Raw genomic sequence first — 23727 nt, forward strand, 5'->3', positions numbered from 1 at the left:
GAACCATTGGAATGTCCTGAAGAAGAAAGTCGTCTCTGGTGTACTAAATAACAGGTAGACCAAGGAAAACCACAGTAGTTTATGTAAAGAAAAACCCTAAAATAACTGTTAGTGACATCAGCAACAACCTTCAGAAAGCGTCATCAGATCATTCCATGTTCCACTGCAGCACTGTCCATTCATTTCTGCTCAATGGCCACGCCCCCTACATCAGCATTCTCCAGTTATCTGCGTTGATAACCTGCTTCAGGAAGTGACCCGCCTTGATGAAAGTACTTTCTCTATTGTTCTAATAGCAGAGTGGTCTCTGGTGGGCTGCAGACAAGGACAGTGAGCTCATCTGCCGGGGCATCGTTTATCTCTCAGGGGTCCCGGACCTCCAAATATAGCTATTAGAAAACTTCCTGTTTAGATAAGGTGCTTTCAGAGCCTTATAGGACGGAACTCATGCAGTACACACATTCATAGACACACACACACACACACACATGCAGAAACACACACACAAAAACACACACACACTCTACACTAACTCGTCTAACTATGGAGAGAATATAGTTCAGCTGTTTGGTGTCTTCGTCCTACTTCCTGCCTCTGCTCCTCTCCTGCTCCACTTAGATAAAGTAGGACTTTTCCAAAAATATAAGGAACCGGTGAGCTTCGTCTGACAGTAGATACCGACCTGCTCTCTTTTATCACTCGCAGAATCTTCCCCCCCGACTTGGCTGAAACATTAGAGGTGAATATAAAATCTTCCAGCTTGTCATACTGAATAACCAGATAATCTTACTGTTGGACCAGTTAAATGATTTGTTCAGTTATGAGTATGTTTAAACACAAATTAAGTCTGTTTTACGTAACTTTTACTCAACTATTTTGAGTTTTACTTGAACGTTTATGACACGCCCCAATCAGTGTGTAGTCTTTCCCCCCAGGCTACCTTAGGTAAACCCTGAGAATTCCAGTAAGCCGGAGCGCTATCAGCTAGCGGTTTGTTCCACGTAGCTTGTTTATTAACCCTTGTGTGGTGTTCATATTTTTGTTACTCGTTTACTTTGTTACTTGTATTTAATTCAGCAAAATTAAGCAATTCTACATTAAAATGCTTTACACATGCTTGCTTCACCTAAATTGCAAGAAATATAAACAGCTTACATGGTTAATATTTAGCCTTTACCTTTCTTATGTTACATTTCTTTCAAAAAGTGCTACTCTTTTTTTATTAGTTTTTTAATAAAATGTAAAAAAAAATGAATTTAACTCAAGATATGAGTAGAAAATTTGTTTAGTTTCAAATTTACAAATGAAGCAATGGTTATTAGCCCTTGGCCAAACATACTGTATGTAATATAAATGTGTGTGTGGGGGGGGGGGGGTGTACAGTGTGTGTTTATCGAAAATGTGTTTTGATATATGTTTTTCACAAAAAATGAGCCAATGCCAATGAGTTTGAGTTAGAAAAAATATTTTTTTAGTATCATTTGATGAAAAACACAACCACACAAGGGTTAAAACGGCAAACACGCAGACTGTAGTCAAATATACTCGCCTCTGAACTACAAAAGATCTACACTGTAAGCCCGGATAAGTTGAGTTTACTTAAAAAAATTGAGGAAACCGGTTGCCTTAAAAAAGTTAAGTAATGGGCAATGAAAACTTAAGTTAACATAACTTAAAACATCAAGTTATTACAACTAAATGGAAAGTTGATTCAACTCTTTTGTTTTTGTTACACCAATTCATTTGCCCAACAATTCTACTTAGTATCTTGAGTTACAAGTAAACAAAAAATTTGATTTCTTCTTACTTTTCTTTTTTATTAAACTTTACTTAAATATTTGTATAAATATTCATGGAAAAAACAGACCAACAATTACATTATTTGTGTTTTATTTCAATTTCAATATATTAACATGAAATACAACAGGCATATCTCTTGTAACGTTCTTGCAAAAGTGTTCATTTAAAAACTGGAATATACATTTATGAACACAATGGACATATTTACCTCAAAAACACCTCTTAAAATGTAACCAACTAACTTGACAGTACAATAGTACATTGCTTATGTTCTCAAGCAGTAACATGTGAAATTCTTCCATGTAGCAAAGTGCGTAAAATTCGAACATTTTCTAAAATATGGACCAGCGGACCAGTCACAGCTGCCACTGTCCGTGTCGCTGAGCCTGCGTGTCGGACAGTCTAAATGCAATTAATATGTATCCTCCACTGGCTCATGTGATTTAGCCTAAAGGCAACAAATAAGTAAAACTAGAATTGTATTATTGTGATGTAAAGTAAACACTTACCAAATGGCAGGGTTGGTAGAAGAGCAGTATCAGATGAAAAGCAGCAGGTGAAAATGTGGTCACAAAACAAATGGCTACTTAAACACGAAAAAAATAAGTCTGCCTCACCAACAGCAAGCTGGGAAAAGGGCGGGCTTAAATGCAAAAAAAAAGTTTTTTTTCTGTTAAATAACTTAAAAAGTTAAGTCTATCAGTTCAAAAACTTAAAATGTTTAGTTTATTAAACTAAAAACTATTAACACGTTTAAACATGTGCTGGAATGAGTACAATATACTTACATTTGACAGTAATGGACTAAAACTTAATCATTTATGTACATTGAATATACATTTTTAATTAGAAATAAAATCCGGGCTTACAGTGTAGCGCTGAGGTTAGTGGCTAATGCTAATGCTGCTGCACCCAGCCTTACCCTGCGTTCACACTGGAAAGCGACAGGCGACCATTCATTTCCTATGGCAGGGCGCGATTTGTCGCCGCGACACGCGAGAGGCAACAAGCGACAAAGCGACAGAGCGACAAACGACACAGAGCTGAATTTTTCTCAACTTCATGCAAATTAATTATGACACATTGAAGCGACATTCTAACCCGATTGGCTTCTAGCTTTTCTTTGGACCAATCACAAACAAGGTGGTCCGACGTCCTCAAGCTCCTGCTCTCTGAATTTTTAGTTTCTTTCTCTGTTAATTCTGTTAAACGAGGTGGACCCATGTCGATCTGCGGGAACGGCTGCATTTCCAGAGCAGTTAAATCACAGAAACGCCCAAGAGTCCAGCAAGTTTGGGAGTTATAGCTGTAGAATAAAGTGGCCAAGCGATTGCTTTTTTGTGCCTTTTTTCTTGTCGGAGGCTGGACCATGATAAACACGCGCGTTGAGCTTGACACGCCCACAAGCGACAAACGCTGGGCGACACAAGCGACTTCACTGAAAACACACTCTTATAATGCTGTACTACATCAAAATTCATTCACTGGTAAAATTCATACATAAGAAGCACCTGATTATAAGGTGCACTGTCAATTTTGGGAAAAAATAAAGGATTGTAAGTTACATTACATTACGTTTGGCGGATACTTTAGATGATCTTTCTTGTGTATGATATATTTCTGTGTATTTGTGTATGTATGTAGAGTATATGTTTGTTTATGTGTGTATCACAGTTTACTAAACTGTCTGCTGCCATTTCACCTCGTTTCCATTTCATATTTCAAATAAACCTCAACTTGGGTTGAAATCCAGTCACACTTTATAATAAGTATGTGTATTAACTATGTAATTACATGTTAACAATATATGTTATGACACATACTTTAGTTTGAGTACTGGTGATGTCACTGTTACAAATTGCAGTAGTCTGTCTGTAGCAGAAGATACTTTACCAGTAGTTACGTGATTATTGCACATATTGATACTACATAATGAAACACAGTTATTATTACATCTAAATCAATCAACCTTTATTTTCACTCGGAAATACATTGAGGGTAACTCTAATTCTAACTCTACAGTGCCGCTGAGCTTTTACAGTTTACAGTTTATAGGGATTGAAAACAATTAATAAGAAATTAAAAATAAAAAGGAAAAATTAGTAAAAAATAATAAAATAAATAAAACATTTTAATCAACGTTGCTGGAGAAACTTCACTGAAAACACACCCCTATAGTGCTGTACTTCAGCAGAGTGGCTTTACTGCTTATTAATACCTGACTGGTAAACTTCATACATCAGGAGCACCTGATTATAAGGTGCACTGTCAATTTTGGGGAAAATTAAAGGATTGTAAGTTAAATTACATTACGTTTGGCAGACGCTTTAGATCAGGGGTGTCCAAACTTTTTTTGTTGGGGGCCAGAAGGAGAAATATATTTGAAGTCACGGGCCACAGACTCTGTAATAAAACTAATAATGAAATATACCACTTTAAATAATACATTTTACTGATTATTTCATTTACATACCATTTTACTTGACTTACTATTTTTATCTTTGTCAGCGTTGTGTAAACTAAGATTTTTCAAATTGATGTTTAATTTCATGATGTCTCTTAATATTAAACTCCTTAATTACGGCAACTTTTAGACTCTTTGGCCCGTTTTTCTGTGCTAGAACTGCGCACTCTCTCCGCTTTTAGACTCTTTGCCGTGTTTTTCTGCGCTAGAAATGCGCACCCTCTCCACTTTTAGATTCTTTGGCCCATTTCTGACACCTAGCGTTCAAACTTTGAATCTCACATTATAAAAACCTGCTTAACAGCGGGCCAACTTTCATTCTATTTCTAAAATACCTCGCGGGCCGCTCCAAAAAAGGAAACGGGCTCCAAATGGCCCGCAGGCCGTAGTTTGGACACCCCTGCTTTAGATGATCATCAACCATAACACCCAGGTTCCTAGCAACCTTTGTCGGAGAAAGAAAGAGAGAGAGTCGATGGTTACAGCGAAGTTATGTTTCACTGGTATACCCAGAAGTTCAGTCTTTGAAAGGTTTAGCTGGAGGTGATGCTCCTTCATCCATGAGGGTAAGTGCACCTTATAGTGCGAAAAATAACTAATAACGGTAATAACTAAACGTTTTAAGTCTAATTAACTTGTTGTCCGTAAACATTACTTAAAAGATTTGAGGTAACAAATGACCTAAAAAAAAAATCATCTCTTCAAATTCTGTGCTCCACTACAGTCTGCTGAACCTACAGACCTCTCCACAGATCTGTCTGTGTTCAGAAAGGACAGAGAGACAGTGATCAGAACTGGCTGCTCTGCTGTCGTTCGGCTGCCGCTGACCTACTTCTCCCAGCAGCGCTGTGTTCCCATTGTTACTGCAGTCGCCTGCAGTCGCCTGCGCAGTTCAGCTGATCTGAAGCAGAGAGTGGGGGTTAATCAGGGGGCTAACAGGGTCTCTGTGCACGGTTTATGCGCTCTATTGTACACCCTGCGCAAGTCACGATGCTTGTTGCTATCTAACACCCCGTCAAAAAACATCTATTTTTTTTTTGTCTATTTTTACGCCTTGCAGCCGTGCTGTTAAAATAACATCAGAGTTTAGGAATAAATCTACACTGATGGGCGTGGTGGTCTGGAAGTGAGGTGTGTTCATGTAAATTTCTGGTGTGTGTCTATCTTGGAGTTAGGAAATACAGGTGCGCCACTGACTGATTAAAACCCTGACAACTGTCAACAGCACATCCTATCTTAGCCATGCTGGAGCACCAAATCCAGTTTTTAATTCAACAATAAACAGAAAAAAGAATAAAATGCGAAGGTCAAAATGCGTAGGTCAGACTCTGTCTCTGCCGAAACGCACAAAAGCGCCGCACTCTTAAGATACGAACGCGCCAAAGTCAGAGCTCACCTGGTTCTTAAATGGAACGACGACTTTCAGACTCATGATTAATTAAGAGAATTAGTACATGCATTTTACACATTTAGAACTGTGCAATTCATATTTTTTACACCCTCACGATACCAAAGTCACACCGACATGTACACCAAAATCCAGCTGCAGGATGTGCAATTGACCGGTGCACTATACATTACTAAAATAGGACCCTATGAGGTGGAATAACAGGGTGCAGAAATAACTCCAGATAGATCGGCTGCAGTGGGGGAGCCTGTGGCCCACTGATGCTATAAAGAGCTCAGTGACTCCGGACAGGCAGGTTAATGATGCCTCTGCAGGGTCCTGCTCATTATCTGCACACACACACACACACACACACACATACATGTTGTAGTCTGCTTTATTACCCTATGTGGAGCAATCTGGCTTCTAGTCATTAGGACGTTCGCTCTAATGATTAGGACGTAACCCTAATAAAATCTACAGCTAAATTGCCTGTGTATGATATATCTGTGTTTATGCGTGTGTATGTATATAGAGCAGGGGTCGGCAATAAGCATGAAATATCTGGCCTGTGAGTTTGTTTGAACTATAATGAACGATAATGAAAAAAATATAAATAAATAAAATGCTTCTCTGGCGAGCTCTTGTTTACATGCCCTCCTTACATTGTCTCCTTATAAGGGCTTTTTTTGCCCGGCTGTGTCCCAATTCACTAGCCGAGGCAGTGATATTGTTTTGGACTGTGACCCTGACGAGACAGGTTTGGTTCTGTGTGAGAAGCGGTGTGTTTATTTATTTATTTATTTATTTTTCCTTTCTTCTTCGTTTACCTGCTTTCAGATCAACTGTTCTGCAATTGGGTTCAACAACCCTCTGGGCTAGAGAGCTACTAGTCTGTAGCACTTCATCCCATTACACTTCATTTTCCCGTCACGGAATGGCTTGGGAAATATCTGGCCCACGGCAAAACTTAATTGCCGACCCCTGATGCAACGTATATGTGTGTAGAGTATATGTGCATCACAGTTTACTACACTGTCTGCTGCCCTTTCATCTTGTTTCCATTTCATATTTCAAATAAACCAATAACTTGGGTTGAGATCTAGTCACACTTTCTAATAAGTATGTATAATAACTATGTAATTACACATTAACAATATGTGTAATAACACATACTTAAGTTTAAGTACTGGTGATGCCACTGTTACTAATTGAAATAGTACAGCTTGCGTAATTAAACTTGAACATTAATATTACTAAAATATGTTTGCCTTATTACACATGTATAAGCACATAGTAAAGACTACAGCTGTTATATTGAGATAGTAATTATGTAATTATACAGTCTGTAGCAGAAGATACATCACCTGTAGTTACATGGTTATTGCACATATCGATACTCAGTGAAACAGTTATTATTATCTAAATCAATCAACCTTTATTTTCACTCGGAAATACATTGAGGGTAACTCTAATTTACAGTGCCGCCGAGCTTTTACAGTTTACAGTTTAGAGATTGAAAACATTTAATAAGAAATTAAAAATAGAAAGTAATAAAATAGTAAAAAAATAACAAAATAAATAAAACATTTATATATCAACATTTTATATTGATGAGTAAAATATATATGTAAAAAAATAAAACATAGAAAATTCCAAAAAGACCATAAAATTAATATAATAATAATAATAATAATAATAATAATAATAATAATAATAATAATAATAATAATAATAATAATAATAAAAGTAAATTAAAATGATAAGAATGATAAAAATGATCAAATCAACAATAATGAACTAAGAACATTAAAAACAAATAATAAAAAAATAGTTAAGTAAATAAAACAAATTTAAAATTAAAATAATAAGATAAAGATAAACGATAAATAGATTTCTAAAGATAAAGATTTCTGATGCTGCCTAGAAATTATAAATATAAAAATATGTATCCCAAAATTCCTAAGTAATTGTTGTTTTCTTTGTTCTGTTAAGTATTTTTTTTGGAAAAAATGACTAATTATTACAATATATATAATAATAATAATAATAATAATAATAATAATAATAATAATAATAATAATAATAATACTAATAATAATAATAACAATAATAATAGCTGATCTGTGGTGGTTTTCTCTTATGTGTGGTTCTGAGTGTTGAAGAACAGGGTGAAAGAAGGAGGAGCATAATAAAGTATACAGAGATACAAATACATAACTATGCTTTTAAGTCTCATATGCATTCTTCTGTCATGCTTTATTATTTCGAAACCTCTAAAGCACATTAATATACACTGCCTGGCCAAAAAAAAAAGGTCACACACCCTAATATTTAGTTGGAGCGCCTTTATCTTTGATTGTAACATGCATTTACTGTGGCATTGTTTCAATAAGCTTCTACAATGTCACAAGATTTATTTATTTCAATCCAGTGTTTCTGGATTAATCTTTCACCAAGATTTCACCAGCAGCATTGATGATGGTAGAGTCTGACCAACCGCTGCACAAAGCAGCTCTTCTCCATCCAGCACATCCCAAAGATTCTCAATGAGGTTAAGATCTGGACTCTGTGGTGAACTCTCTCTCAATCCATGTGTGAAAATGATGATCTCATGCTCCCTGAACCCTGAACTCTTTCACAATTCCAGCCCCATGAATCCTGGCATTGGTCATCTTGGAATATGTCCGTGTCATCAGGGAAGAAAAAATGTAATCCATTGATGGAATAACCTGGTCTATATTCAGTATATTCAGGTAGTCAGCTGACCTCATTCTTTCAGCACATACTGTTGCTGAACCTAAACCTGTGACCTACTGCAGCATCAACCAACCCCACATCATTTTTTGGTCAGGTAGTGTATTTTGTTTCTAGCAGCTGAATCCTGCCTGTCTAACATCACTTCCTGCCCTGCACTAACTAAATGCCATCATTTATAAATGCCTGCTGTACCTTGCTGACTTGCTATGCTGCAGTATGATGTATTTTATGTGTTTTTATGATGTATTTTATGTATTTTACTAACTTTCTTTGTGTGTGTGTTTGTTTTACAGAGTGCCGTGTTCTGAAGTCTTCCTACGGCTCCCGATCCATGACTCCAGTGAGAGCTGGAGGCAGCAAGAGTCCAGGATCAACACGACGCAGCAAATCACCTGGAACAGGTGTCTCACTCACACACACACACACACACACACCTAGGGTTCTATCTACCCACCAACAGTCTATTTTCACACTAGTGCTGGGCGGTATAGCATTTCATTCAGTATACTGCGGGGTGAACTGCGTTTCTCTCATGCCGCCATACCGATAGAGGGCGCTGCGGAGTGCCGTGCGGAACAGAACCATCAAAGAAGAGAGTCAAACGCTGCAAGGAAATCTGAGGAGCTCCTGCTGCTGTTTCTACTGTATGAGTGTTTTTATCTCAGTAAAATACAGCAGTAATTACAGCGCTTTTAAATATATTTAATACTGTAGCTTGAAGGATGATTTAAATGTATTTGTTAACTGGAGAAAGAAGGGAATTGTGGCTGAGTTTAATACTGTAATGCCTCTAATGGCTTCAGGAATAACATGCAGTCAATTTATATTAAACTTGTATCTAACTTGTGCAATAGAACTTTCAAGAAATATTTCTTTGAATACTCAAACATTGAGTTCTTTAGGTTTGTTTATAATGTTTATGGAACTATTTATTAAATATTTAAGTTTGTAAAGGGAGCCGTGTTAAATTTGTTAGGGTATCTATTTTTAAATGTCGATTGTTTACTTCTTTACCTATTTTTCTGATAATAGTTTGATTTCTTCAGTTATTGTGTATTTTTTTAGGACAAAGTAAATCCTAACAGTACAGTAACTCACAAACCTATATTAAAGGCCAGTCATGCAAAAAAAAAAAAAAAAGAAAAAAAATACTGCGATATACCGTAAAACCGTCAGAATCTTAAGAATTATTGTGATATATTTCACCCTTTTTTCCACCTGTTTTGTTTAAATAGCAGCAGTGCTTGTGAATATATCCACACTGATAGGCGTAGTGGTCTGGAAATTAGGTTCAGGTGTTCAGGTAAATTTCTAGCGTATTGCTATCTTGGCCGCAGAAAACACAGGTGCACCACTGACTGAACACAACCTAGACAACCTAGTCAACAGTCAGACGTTCATTGCTATCTTGGCAGTGAATTGTCGTCACAGGCAGCCAGGTAGCTGCGCCATTAAAATAGTGATCTGCCAAAGTCAGAGCACACCTGGTCCTTAAAGGAAATAGCAAGTGAAATACTGATTGATTTATTTCAGAGGAAAATAAGTACATGCATTTTGTGCCTGTTTCAAACTGCGAAAGTTGTACTTTTCCCACAGTTTTGATAGCAAAGACACACCGACACGCCCTTAATTAAGCTGCTTGGTGCACGTTAATGTTAAGCCTATGTAGATCGCTAAAATAGAGGCCAAGGTGCATTCCAATTACTATTACTAAATACTAATACTAAATACTAAAACTAGTTTTTAAGAATGTCAATTTAAGAGTGTGTAGTATATATATAAATGCCAAAGTTTAGTCAAAGTATGCTCAAATACACATTGCTGACACTGATGTGCAAATGCACACACATACCATGTCTAATGTCACGAATGGGCTCTAGAGGTATAAAGCCCCCAACATTACTGACTGGTGGGTTTTTGGTTATTTTATTTCTATTTCTATTTTTATCCCATTTTCTCCCTAATTTACACAGCCAGTTACACAACCTACTCATTAGGACTCCCCCATCACTAGTGATGCCACAACTCCAGGAGGGTAAAGATTAACACATGCTTCCTCTGATACATGTGAAGTCAGACTCCGCCTCTTCTCGAACTGCTGCTGATGCGGCATTACTGAATAGCATCACAGCGCTAACGCTCGGAGGAAAGCGCAGCGACTCGGTTCTGATACATCAGCTCACAGATGCAGCCTTGTGCTGATCCACATCACCCTAGGAGTGATTAGGGGAAAGAGCGCCATCTACTGTACCCACCCAGAGAGAGCAAGGACAATTTTGCTCTCTCAGGGCTCTGGTAGCTGATGGCAAGCTGCATGACTGGGATTCGAACCAGCGATCTCCCAATCATAGTGGCAGTGCTTTAGCCCTCTGGACCACTCAGAGCCCTGTAATCTAATATTCTGACCTCAATCAAATCTTCACAGAAATGCTTTGAAATATTATAGAAAGTGTTTTCTGGACAGTAGAGACAGTTACTCCAACAAAAGCATGATAAACTCTTTTCAAAACCCATAAATTGTAGCATCAAGCACAGGCTGATAAGATGCCAAACTCTGTCATGCTGTGAATCTCACACTGTTAAAGCATCGCCCTGTGCTCTCTCTCTCTCTACACACATTACTGAAGTTAATTTTCACAAATCCAGTAAATCTCACCAGCCTCCTGTGTGACACTTCAGTAATTTGTAAGTGGAAATGATGTGTCGTTTGCATAAAATATGGATGATTTCTTTGAAAAAACATGGAAGAAATTCGGGGTTTCACAAAGTCCCCATGTCAGCAGGGCTTGGGGGTTTTGGCAGCTAATTGCAGGCCTGTTTGATGAATAAATACAGCGTGGCTTGGGCTTAGCAAGATGAGTCATGCTGTTTTTCCAGTCTTTTTTAAACTTTTCCTTCATTTTTGTATCTCTCTCTTTATTTCTCCACAGTTAGAAGAAACCCTGGTCATTTCTCCACCAGCAGCCAGTCTCCTGTCAAATCTCCAGGTAGGCTTTTCTTTATTTGCTCTCATTGCCGTTTTACTCCAGTTGGGTTTTGGGTTAAGCCTAGAATGCAAACGCTGGGTTATTTTCACCCACACATTTTTGTTTTTTTTTCACGTGATTTTCTTTGTGTTGCTGCTGTCTGAGTTGTATGGGACTTTGTGGAGCTTCTGGGTGTTGATTGATGTCATTAATGTTATGGTTGATTCCCTCTTCCCATCTGTTTTTTTTCAAGAGGAATGCCTTCAGCTGATTTTCATCCGAAATTAGTAATGGAGAGTAACTAATGTAATTTTATGGGTGTAATTTACCTGATGTATGTTAGTATTCGTGGGTTTAAATCAGCCACTCATATGTCTCAGGAATGGGTGGACCAAAGACCAAGTTCCCAGCAACATTTTTTTTTTGTTGTTAAGGATTACTTGATTTTCCCCAAAAAATCTGCTTTTTTATGGGGAATCCATGATACCTTTTTATTTTATGTGATGATGTATGTTGTAAAATTAAAGAAGGATTCCAAAAGTTGTCATATAGCGTATACCCAATGTATATACCCATACTGATGGTGTTGAAAGTAGGCTCTAAGTACACTGTTGGCGCCTCTAGCTTGGATTCAAGATGAGATATGATTGGTTGTAGAGGCAAACAGGTTCCATATGGCATTATTCAGCACATTAACCCAGAGTGTAGATTCTGCGCTACACTCGTAGGTTGTTGAATCTGCTGTTCCATCTGCTCCTATAAATTCTCGATTGGTCATGTATCTGAATACTGCTCAGAACAAGGAAGCAGACCTATTAAATAGCAACAGTGCTTCTGAATATATCTACACTGATCCGGAAATGAGGTGTGTTTAGTTACATTTCTGGCGTATTGCTATCTTGGCAACGGAAAACACAGGTGCTCCACTGACTGAATGCACAAAGGAACAGCAGCAGTGCACAAACCCAAGTTTTACATCAACACCTTCACAGCGTGAACAAGCAGGTCAGTGTCCTCTGCTGAAAATCATAGAAGCGCTGCGCCATTAAAATAGCAATCCGCCAAAGTCAGAGTACACCTGGCTCCTATGCCCAAAACACGCATTTTGCACATTTCAAGCCGCACAATGTGTGCTTTTCCCGTAGATATGAAAGCAAAGATACACTGACACACCCTAAATCAAGCTGCATGCTCGCCTATAGATTGCTAAACTAGGGCCCTTAGTCTTGGTTTCACTACTAGGGGTAGATGACTTTTGTCTGTGATGACTCCCCAGATCATCACACCAACAGTTTACAGGAGCAGTGTTGTCTCCACAGCAAACACAGGGTTAAAGTGCTCACCAGGAGGCCTCCGAAATTGAACCAGCCTCTGTCAAAACCCAAACAGAATCTGGATTTGTTGCTAAAGACAATATGATTTCTGTCAGTCGTAGTCCAGGTTTCTTATTCACAATACAATTGAAAAACAAAGGTAAAGCTGTCTGACTGGCTGTCAGTGACAGGACACACAATGGTCGCCTAGACACCAAATTTTCTTCTGCTAAGCACCTGATTAAAGATCTGCACAGAGAAATAACTGCATGCAGGGTTTTGTAGCTGTTCCATGATGTTTCTACAGCATCCCACTCTTATTGAGTCACTATGAAGAAATACAAAAGGAATCATGTAGTAATTTAAAAGTGCTAAACAAACCAAAATACTTATCTGGGGAGCTGTTTGTTAACTTGCAGTTTCTGAGGCTGGTAACTCTGATGAACTTATCCTGTACAACAGAGCTAAGTATTGTTCTTCCTTTTCTAGGGCGGTACTGATGAGTGCCAGTTTCACCATCACGTTTTTGATGGTCTTGGTGAATGTACTTGAGGATTGTTTCAAAGTACTTGAAGTCATTTTTCATTTCTTAAAGTCATTTTAAAGTCTTTACTTAGTTGAGTAGTTCTTGCTTCTCATAATCTGGATTAGAACATTACTCAAATAGAGCTATTCACTGTATACCTGTAACTCTACCTCTTCACTACTTTACTTTAACTGATGCTCTCAAACACTTTAAGAGAAATTAGCAAGAAATTCAAGTAATTAACTCTTGATGAGTTTAGCACAGCTGTTAACTGAAAGCCTGAATTCCAGGTGACTCTACCTCATAAAGCTTTGTTTATAATTGAGATAATTTTAGTATTAATCTACAATGAGAAACATTTAAAAATAATAAAAAAATAAAATAATCAGAATTTCAGTCGTTCAGTCGTTTTTGATTATATTGTTTTGTCCATTTTATGCATTTATGAAATGCCGTCAAAATCTACAAACCAATAACATCCAACAAATCTATCAGAACAATCTGTTTCATGAATGAATATATTAGACGTTAAACTATTTGGCTTGTCCCAACTTAGGAATACTATTGTTTTTTTTTTTTCAATTCAAAAAAGAAAAAAAAAATCCTAGGCACTGCTACTTTAATTTGGCTCCTTAAATGAGTGTACTTGGTGCTGAGTGGTCCAGCGGTCTGAAGTGCTGCCACTATGATTAAGAGATCGCTGGTTCGAATCCCGGTCATGCAGCTTGCCATCAGCTGCTGGAGCCCTGAGCGAGCACAATTGGCCTTGCTCTCTCTGGCCAATTGTGTACAGTAGATGGTGCTCTTTCTTTCCCCTCATCACTGCTAGGGTGATGTCTATCAGCACAAGGCTGCGTCTGTGAGCTTATGTATCAGAACCGAGTCGTTGCGCTTTTTTCTCTCGGAAGTTTAAAAAGAGTCTGATTTCACATGTATTGGAGGAGGCTTGGGCTAGTCTTCACCATCCTTGTGTTGTGGCATCAGCTAAATTGGGAGAAAATAGGAATAGTGTACTGACATTTAGCAAAAGAGAGACTCAGACTAAACCAATTTCAGAGCGTCTCGTAAAGATTTTCCCTGTTCGCTCGTGACTTGACCTTGCGACAAGTGCTCAGCCGGCTTTAAAGTGAGCAGTACGTGACCTCTGACCTCGGAGTGTGGCATTCAATCAGGATAAGAGCGAGTGAGAGCAGAGCTATTTAAAAACGTCTGCCTGGCCTCCGCCCAAACTCCGGCACGCATGCTTTCTAATCTGAGACGTGCCAATCGGATGTGTACTCTATATACAGCACAGCGTCTTCATCAGTACAGCAGCTCAGTGGCTAATGCAGCTTTAACACACAGTGTTCAGACCCCGTCGACCCGGGGGCGGAGCTGCACAGGCTGGAGAGAGTCAAGCGCCTGATTTAGAGACTACAGTCAAAACAAGCAGTGTGAAGAACTTCAGAGCTGATCTACTCAGGGTTAAACTCCTGCTGCGTCTGATTACGCGGATTACCCACAGGAGTCTTTCTGAGACATCCGTCTGTTTGAGTGACAGCTGAACACTTATCCTGCGTGTGGAGGACGTGATTTATTAGACTGTGTATTAAAGACAGGACAGTTAAATTCCACTGTTTATGATCAGATCCACAGTTTACAATCAGCAGTTATATCAAAAAAGGTGAGTCTCAATTCATAACTGATTTACACTAGTGCCAAAATGTGCTTTTTAAAACAAACTTTTTTTTATATGTATTAGTATTCATTCAATACAAGACAATTGTACAAAAAATTGAGTTTGGTTTATAATATTTTGACATCGGTACCAGGTTAAAATAAGACTATCTTTATAAAGGGTTTATAAATGGTTTACACTTTTTTACACGTTTATTAATGGTTACTAATTAGGTTGTAAATGCTTTAAAAATCATTAATAATCAGTTATAACACACACGTAGAAAGGGCAACAATGTAGATGGCTGTGGATTCACTATTTGGCAAACAACAGGTCATTGCTGCCCTCTCTACGTATGTGTTATAAATGATTATTAATTAGTTTTAAGGCATTTACAACCTAATTAGTAACCATTAATAAACTAATTATAAAGCATTTATAAACCCTTTATGAAGGTAGTCTTATTTTAAAGTGGTGCGTTGACATCTTGTGTTCCATATTTTATAGTTTACAAAATACTTGTATTCGGAAAAAAAAACGTCTGTTCATTTTTTAAGGATTCTCGTAAAAAAAAAAAATTGCCTGTCCCCCGTCAGAATGTTTTTACTGTGAATACCTAAACATATAATTAAATAATACTCCAGTAAAATATAGAAAACATAAATAATTACTCTAGTAGAGTAAGGTTACAAAGTAAATATATTGTATTTTACATTACTTAATTCCTCTGCTAAACACACACTGAGCTATGCTACAATTGCTTTTAAACACGGAAGAATTGTATATATGTTAAATATTATAATAGCTTATACTCATTTCTTATCAATTATAACATGTCTTTATACGCTTCAGTTAAAGTGACAGACTTATCATATATTTATATATATATATTTTTTTTCTTTTTTTTTCTTTTAGCACAATGTTTATGACGTCTTATAAATGCATTATAATGTGTCATGCATGTGTTCATAGAACACAAAATAGAAGTCATTAGTCATTAGTACTCAACTCATTGTTTTTTAATCAGTCACTGAATCTCTCTCGCTCTCTCTCTCTCTCTCTCTCTCTCTCACTTTCTCTCTCTCTCTCTCGCTCTCTCTCTCTCTCTCTCTCTCTCTCTCACTTTCTCTCTCTCTCTCTCTCTCTCTCTCTAGTAAATGGAGTTCCCAGCTCTTGTCCGATCTCCGCCCCCAAATCCACCAAGTCCTCCAGCTCCTCCCCCACCAGTCCCCGCAGCATGCACAACTTCAAGGTAAGAGCCCGTTGGCATGGCAACAGGCCTGCCTCTGGTACCCGCAGTTTTTGGGCAGTGTGTCGAGTCTCTCGCTGTAGAATCACGTCTCAGTTCCAGAAAACAAAGGTTATAAACTGAGAGACGAGAGACAGGAGAGGCTGTGATAGCGGAGTCCAGTCACTTCTATAAGAAGATGTTTCAACAGGAAGTGTAGAGGAGAAAAGAGCTGTTAGATAGAGTCAGTTAAACATGATTTCATCAATCGAACCCGAAGCTTAAAATAGAGGGTTTAGGAAATAGGGACAAATGCTATTTTTTCCCCTTTTTTCTTCTTTAATGGATCATTGTAACACTCACTACATGTATATAGAATAACAGTTATAGGCCTAAAATAGTAGCTTGTTATCACATCTCTCAGAGTGCTGTCTAAATCCACAGACCCTGTTAAATAGAGTAAAGTAAAGGACTGATTGTGGTCATCTGTCTGTCTATCTGTCTGTCTGTCTGTCTGTCTGTCTAGTCGTTTCTCTGTCTGACTTTGTCTTTTTCTCAGTCTTTCTCTGTCTGTTTCTGTATGTCTCTCTGTCTGACTCTCTGTCTGTCTGTTTCTCTGTCTGTCTCTTTCTGTCTCTGTGTGTCTGTATTTCTGTCTGTCTCTGCATGTTTCTGTCTGTCTTTTCGTCTTTCTGTCTGTCTCCTTGTCTCAATGTCTGTCTCTTCCTGTCTGTCTCTTCGCCTGTGTCTCTCTCTGTCTGTCTCTGTCCTCTGTCTGTCTGTATCTTTCCTCCTTTTCTATTTCTCTGTCTGCCTGTCTCTCTGTTTGTCTCTGTATGTCTGTTTCTCTGTCTGTCTTTCTCTGTCTCTTTGTCTCTTGGTCTGTCTCTTCATCTCTTTGTCTGTCTCTGCCCGTCTGTCCCTCTCTGCCTGTCTGTCTCTGTCTGTCTATCTCTGCCTGTCTGTATTTGTCTATCTGTCTTTCTCTGTCTGTTTCTCTGTCTGTCTCTGTCTGTTTCACTGTCTGTCTCACTCTCTGTCTGTTTCTCTGTCTGTTTTGTTGTCTGTTTTACTGTCTGTCTGTTTCTCTGTCTGTCGGTCTCTTTCTGTCTCTGTCTCTTCATCTCTGTCTGTATCTGTCTATCTCTGTCTGTCTGTTTCTCTGTCTGACTCTCTGTTTCTGTCTGTTTCGCTGTCTCTGTCTGTCTGTTTTGTTGTCTGTCTGTCTGTCTCTTTCTGTCTCTGTCTCTCTGTCTCTTCATCTCTCTGTCTGTATCTGTCTATCTCTGTCTGTCTGTCTCTATCTGCTTCTCAGTCTTTCTATCTGTTTCTATCTGTCTCTCTGTCTCACTCTCTGCCTGTCTGTCTCTGTCTGTTTCGCTGTCTGTTTCACTGTCTGTCTGTTTCTCTGTCTGTCTGTCTGTCTCTTTCTGTCTCTGTCTCTCTGTCTCTTCATCTCTCTGTCTGTAGCTGTCTATCTCTGTCTATCTATTTATGTCTGTCTGTCTCTGTCTGCTTCTTAGTCTTTCTATATGTTTCTCTGTCTGTCTCTCTGTCTGTCTCATTGACTGTAAAGACTGTAATCACTATTCTAATATAATCTGTTTAATTGACTTTTCTATTTGAGATCTTATCTAAAGTAGTAGATGAAGAACAGAATTGCTTCATGTTTAATTGTATATTATATTTACTGAATTATATCTACTCTTTTTATTATTAAAGAAGAAACTTTTCTTGAGAAAGTTTTAGGGTATTTGGTGAGATTGCGTAATGGAGTCAGCAGTGCAGAGAGCGCAGTGACCCTGTGAGACGTTATATAAAACACACCCAGACCTTCCTAAAGTCTCTGGACTGAACAATCCGATAAATTATTCCTGATATTCCAGCATTAGTGCTGCTGTAACAGTGAGGATGTGGTGTAATAAGTGGGCAGGTGGGACGCTCTCTGTCATCCTGGTTCTTTGCACCTTGTTTTAGAGCTTTTAAGGTGGAACTTGGTGGGATCTTTGTGCTTCTATAAATATCTTCCACTTGCTTTTAGTTTAGTTGCAACAAGCGGATGGGACGCCCCCTCCATCTCTCTGTGCAGGTATTATAAATCTGCTGTATTAAACTGTATGTGTGTGTGGCTATAGACACATATAGACGCCAGGCTGGGCTGTTGTTCAACCCGCTAACCAGCATTAGCACTGCTCTGCAATTAAACTGTACTTACTTAACAAAAATTAATCTTTAGTGATGAATCGGATATGAAATATGAGTATAAATTAGTATAAATCAATAAAAGAGAGTATTTGAACTCAATGCTGATGCTGCTGCTGTTTGTTCCCATTCAGTTGCTTAGCTTTAGCCCTCTCACTGCTCACATTAAATTAAAATAATCATTAAACATTAGAGATGCACTCTGATATCTGTACTTCTGTAACTTCCCTTTTGGAGATTTGGATTTTTTTGGAGAAAGAACATGTTCGGCCATATCTTATACCCTGAACAAGACGTGTTGGGATGCTCATTGCTATCTTACACTCTTCCAACAGTCTATTTTCCTTGATTCCACCTGCGTCATTTAAATAGCAACAGTTCTTGTTAATATATATTTATACTGATAGGTGTGGTGGTCTGAAAAGTGAAGTGTGTTCAGGTAAATTTTTGGTGTATTGCTATCTTTGCAACAGAAAACACAGGTGCTCCACTGACTGAATAAAACCTAGACAGGCGTCAACAGTCAGACATTCATTGCTATCTTGTCAACACAGGCGCCCCAACAAGCATACATTCTAGCTTGTTACGCACAAATGGATGTGCAGCAGCTGCACCATTAAAATAGCAATCCACTAAAGTCAGAGTGCACGTGGTTCTTTAAGGGAATGGCAAATGACATATGCCATAAACAGATGCATGAAAAACTAAGAGAATTAGTACTTTTCCCGACGTTACGATAGCAAAGACACACTGACACACCCTAAATCAAGCTGCGCAGTGCACAGTTGATGGCTCGTCTATAGATCACTAAAATAGGGCACATTGTGTTTTATATTAAAAAAAAAAAAAAAAAAAAAACGTTTTTTTTGGATGTACAACCGAAAAATGACTTGATATGGAATCAATTTATTCAAATCAATACTTAAAAAAATACAAATGTTTCTTTAAAAGTGACAAAGAATGCGTGTATGGAGCTTTTAAGTTGTTGTCTGATGTGCATATAGTAAGTATTTGAGTTTATTAGGGGTGGAAAATGCTCTGATGAAGTTTTACATACCTATTTACAACCCTGTTATAAATAAGTTTTACGTAGCTTTACGAGATCTCCCATTTTTTGCATATATTCATCCATTTTTTTAAAGAAGCATTACAAAACCTCCCATATTTTAATATTTCATCAAGTTTTAACATATCTGCCATATTGATACAACTTCAAGCACTGTGAAAATGCTGCTCTAAAATGGCTCTAAATAGCAGCAGAAAGGGTTTTACAGTTACAAGGCAACATTAAAAGCTTTATAGCTCGGTTTATATCAGTCTTAGTATGTTTTATATTTTAGTATAACACTTAAATATAATAATATTCATGAATTTCAGTTTTAAACTTCAATACAGTAAAACAATTGAAGGCATCAACACCCCAGCCTCTTATCACAGTCCTGTTTCATATATAAGTTGCTGTCCTACAAAAAAAAACTCCATTTTTGTCAATTTTAAGTTTACTACAAAATTTGAACAGACAAACTGTCCCTTGCACTGTGACAAAATTTTATGATGAACGGACCAATAGAAACTCTTCAAAATGACCTTAAATAAACTTTTTTTACATTGACTTCCATTGAAAGTTTACAAGGTGTTTTCTCTCTGTGCCAAAATTTTATGATGAACGGACCAATAGAAACTCTTCAAAATGACCTGAAATAAACTCTTTTTACTTTGACTTCCATTGAAAGTTTATAAGGTTTTTTCTCTCTCTTGTAAAGTTGCTGTTTTGGAGATAAGTGCTTTTCATTGGAAAGTGACGATATGAATTAATTCAATTGGTTTATTTTTAATTGTAATAAACCCAAGCTATGGTTGTACAGAATCAGTGCGTCTCTAATGTGTCATGCTGCAGCTGCAGGAAGGGGAGGTGATTTTCCTGCTGTAACAGAGAGGATTTCTTCACTGGTGGAAACTCCTCAGTGGTTTCAGGTTTACAGTAGTCTGGTTTTCCAGCAGCTTTGCTCATCATCCATCACGAACTTCATCATCATCATCATCACTGTAGATCAGATCAGACTGAAGTTCAGATTCTAACAGAGTTTCTCCTCCAGATTCCTCCTCATCACTCCTCCGCCTCCAACATCAACGGATCCTCAGAACCTCAACCTCAACCTCATCAGCCTCTTCACCTCAATAACAGCAGCCCTGAAGGTACATCTCTCTCTCTCTTTATCAAATGAACATTGTTGTTTTATTCTATAAACCACAGACAACATTTCTCCCAAATTCCAAATAAAAATATTATCATTTAGAGCATTTATTTGCAGAAAATTAGAAATGGCTGAAATAACAAAAAAAGATGCAGAGCTTTCAGACCTCAAATAATGCAAAAAAAAAAAAAAAAAAAAAAAAAAAAAAACAAGTTCATATTTATAAAGAAGTTTTAAGAGTTCAGAAATCAATATTTGGTGGAATAACCCTGGTGGTTTTTAATCACCGTTTTCATGCATCTTGGCATCATGTTCTCCTCCACCAGTCTTACACACTGCTTTTGGATAACTTTATACTGCTTTACTGCTGGTGCAAACATTTAAGCAGTTTAGTTTGAGTTGGTTTGATGGTTTGTGATCATCCACCTTCCCCTTGATTATATTCCAGAGGTTTATATATGCATACAGTGGTGTAAATATAATTTTTATTTCACATTTTTGTCACACTTACAATTTTCAAAATATCAAACAAACTTTAATATCAAACAAATACAATCTAGTAAATATAAAACACTTTTTAAATGATGATTGTATTTATTATGGGGAAAATTTGTTTGCCCCCCCTATAAATGAACTGCGATTAATCACACTTTTTGTAAAGCTGAGTACAATTTCAGTACTAACCACAACCAGGCCTGATTACTGCCAGACCACAGTTAAATAGAACCTGTCTGACAACATGAAACAGATAAAAGATCTCAAAAAGCAGCACATTATTATTATACCCCCATCTGAAGAAACTCAAAAACAGATGAGAAAACAAAGTCATTGATCATCTATCAGTCTGTAAAAGGTTATAAAGTAATTTCTAAAGCTTTGAGACTCCAGAGAACCACAGTGATTCACTATTATTCACTAATGGAGAAATCATGGAACACTGGTGATCCTTCCCAGGAGTGACCGGCCAACCAAAATTACTCCAAAAGGGCCTGAACAACTCATCCAGGAGGTCACATAGTTTTTTTTTCCTTTAATAAACGAAATTATCATTTTAACCCTTGTGTGGTGTTCATATTTTTGTAACTCGTTTACTTTGTTACTTGTATTTAATTAAGCAAAATTAAGCAATTTTATATTAAAATGCTTTACGCATGCTTGCTTCACCTAAATTGCAAGCAATATAAACAGCTTACATGGTTAATATTTGCACTTTACCTTTCTTATGTTACATTTCTTTTAAAAAGTGCTACTCTTTTTTTTATTAGTTTTTTTAATAAAATGTAAAAGAAAATGAATTAAACTCAAGATATGAGTAGAAAATTTGTTTAGCTTCAAATTTACAAATGAAGCAATGTTTATTAGCCCTTGGCCAAACATACTGTATGTAATATAAATGTGTATAAATGTGTGTGTGGGGGGGGGGGGGGTGTACAGTGTGTGTTTATGGAAAATGTGTTTTGATATATGTTTTTCACAAAAAAAGAGCCAATGCCAATGAGTTTGAGTTAGAAAAAAAAAGTTTTTAGTATCATTTGATGAAAAATGAAAACGGGTACCACAGACCCGAACACCACACAAGGGTTAAAAAGTTATTTTTATATCAGAAGATAAAGGAGCACAGGGTCTCTAACATCCAGCAGCTTCACAATGTTATAAGCTGTCTCTCTCACTCTCTCACACACACTTCTCTTTCTCTCTTCCTGTCATTCTCTCTCTTTTGGTCTGTCCACCTACACTCGTCACACCTATTCCTATCCCGTAATTCCCTGAGTGTGTGTGCAGGAGCGCTGCAGGCCCTGGCTGCTGAAAGTGCTGACACACACACACACACACACACCACACACACACACACACACACACACAGTCTTACTGAAACACACACAAGTAAAACAGCACTGACCAACACTCTTAATCTTACACACTAATAAACACTGACCACTTACACACACACTTCTATCTCTGTCACACACACACACACACACACACACATAAACAGGCCTGACTCGTGACTCAGTGAAGCGTGTCTGATGGTTGACCTCTCCGCTCGGCTGGTGTGGAGTTCTGATGACTCTGTGCTGCTCTGATTGGTTTGATTTATTAAGACGTGCTGAAGCTGAGCTTTTAAACTGCTGTTTATACAGTAAAAACTCTCAGAGTGCTGACAAAAAAATATATAAACACATTTATATACCTATAAATCCTGCACGTGCTGCATAGATAGATAGACAGACCAACAGATAGACAGACAGACAGAAAGAGAAGAAGACAGATAAATACAAGAGCTTACTAAATACTGTGATATTGTTTATGGTCAAGATACTCAGTTCTTATATCTCAGTATAAAATAAAGATGCTGTTAATTACAGTATTAAGTTTGTAAAATTGGATTTCATTTATCAAGAATAAGTACAGCTCTGGAAAAAATTAAGAGAGCACTTCAGTTTCTGAATCAGTTTCTCTGATTTTGCTATTTATAGGTTTATGTTTAAGTAAAATGAACATTGTTGTTTTATTCTATAAACTACAGAAAACGTTTCTCCCAAATTCCAAATAAAAATATTGTCATTTAGAGCATTTATGTGCAGAAAATGAGAAATGGCTGAAATAACAAAAAAGATGCAGAGCTTTCAGACCTCAATTAATGCAAAGAAAACAAGTTCATATTCATAAAGTTTTAAGAGTTTAGAAAACAATATTTGGTGGAATAATCCTGGTTTTTAATCACAGTTTTCATGCATCTTGGCATCATGTTCTCCTCCACCAGTCTTACACACTGCTTTTGGATAACTTTATGTCTTTACTCCTGGTGCCAAAATGTAAGCAGTTCAGCTTGGTTTGGTTTGATGGCTTGTGATCATCCATCTTCCTCTTGATTATATTCCAGAAGTTTTAAATTTGGTAAAATCAAAGAAACTCATTATTTTAAGTGGTCTCTTATTTTTTCCAGAGTGCTATATTTTCAGAATCAATATTGTCTTTTAATAACTCATAGTGGAGTCTCTCTTTCCCAGACACGAAGCTTACACGGGTTGCCAGATTGACGACTAGTCTTATTCTATAGCTGATCAGTAAATATATATAGTTCATTGTCCGAAATTCCCACCTCTACTACACTAGTGTTGGTGGCGCATTACCCACCTATGCAATAGCCAGCTTGCGTGTTTCCATGGCTGCAGCACACTATTTGTCTGCTGTTGTTTTCTATACCTGGCAGCCTGGGGTGTGGAAA

General features: G+C 37.5%; 1 protein-coding gene across 6 annotated transcripts in view; it reads left to right on the forward strand.

Annotated features, from left to right (window-relative positions):
- dclk2a (doublecortin-like kinase 2a) overlaps positions 1-23727 on the forward strand; it is a 115557-nt gene that overhangs the window by 56726 nt on the left and 35104 nt on the right. For 4 of the 6 annotated variants that reach the window (XR_002651879.2, XM_022684435.2, XM_022684436.2 and 1 more), the window contains exons 4-8: positions 8705-8812; positions 11342-11398; positions 16028-16125; positions 18143-18190; positions 20400-20499. Coding sequence is in view for 5 of the 6 variants with exons in the window: in XM_022684435.2 (XP_022540156.2) it covers positions 8705-8812; positions 11342-11398; positions 16028-16125; positions 18143-18190; positions 20400-20499 (411 nt within the window). In the remaining variant the exon portion in view is untranslated. The remainder of the gene's footprint in view (positions 1-8704; positions 8813-11341; positions 11399-16027; positions 16126-18142; positions 18191-20399; positions 20500-23727) is intronic. The other 2 variants (XM_022684437.2, XM_022684439.2) reach the window with 1 other exon arrangement.

The sequence above is a fragment of the Astyanax mexicanus genome, chromosome 7 (assembly GCF_023375975.1).
Source record: "Astyanax mexicanus isolate ESR-SI-001 chromosome 7, AstMex3_surface, whole genome shotgun sequence".
Taxonomy (NCBI): Eukaryota; Metazoa; Chordata; class Actinopteri; order Characiformes; family Acestrorhamphidae; genus Astyanax; species Astyanax mexicanus.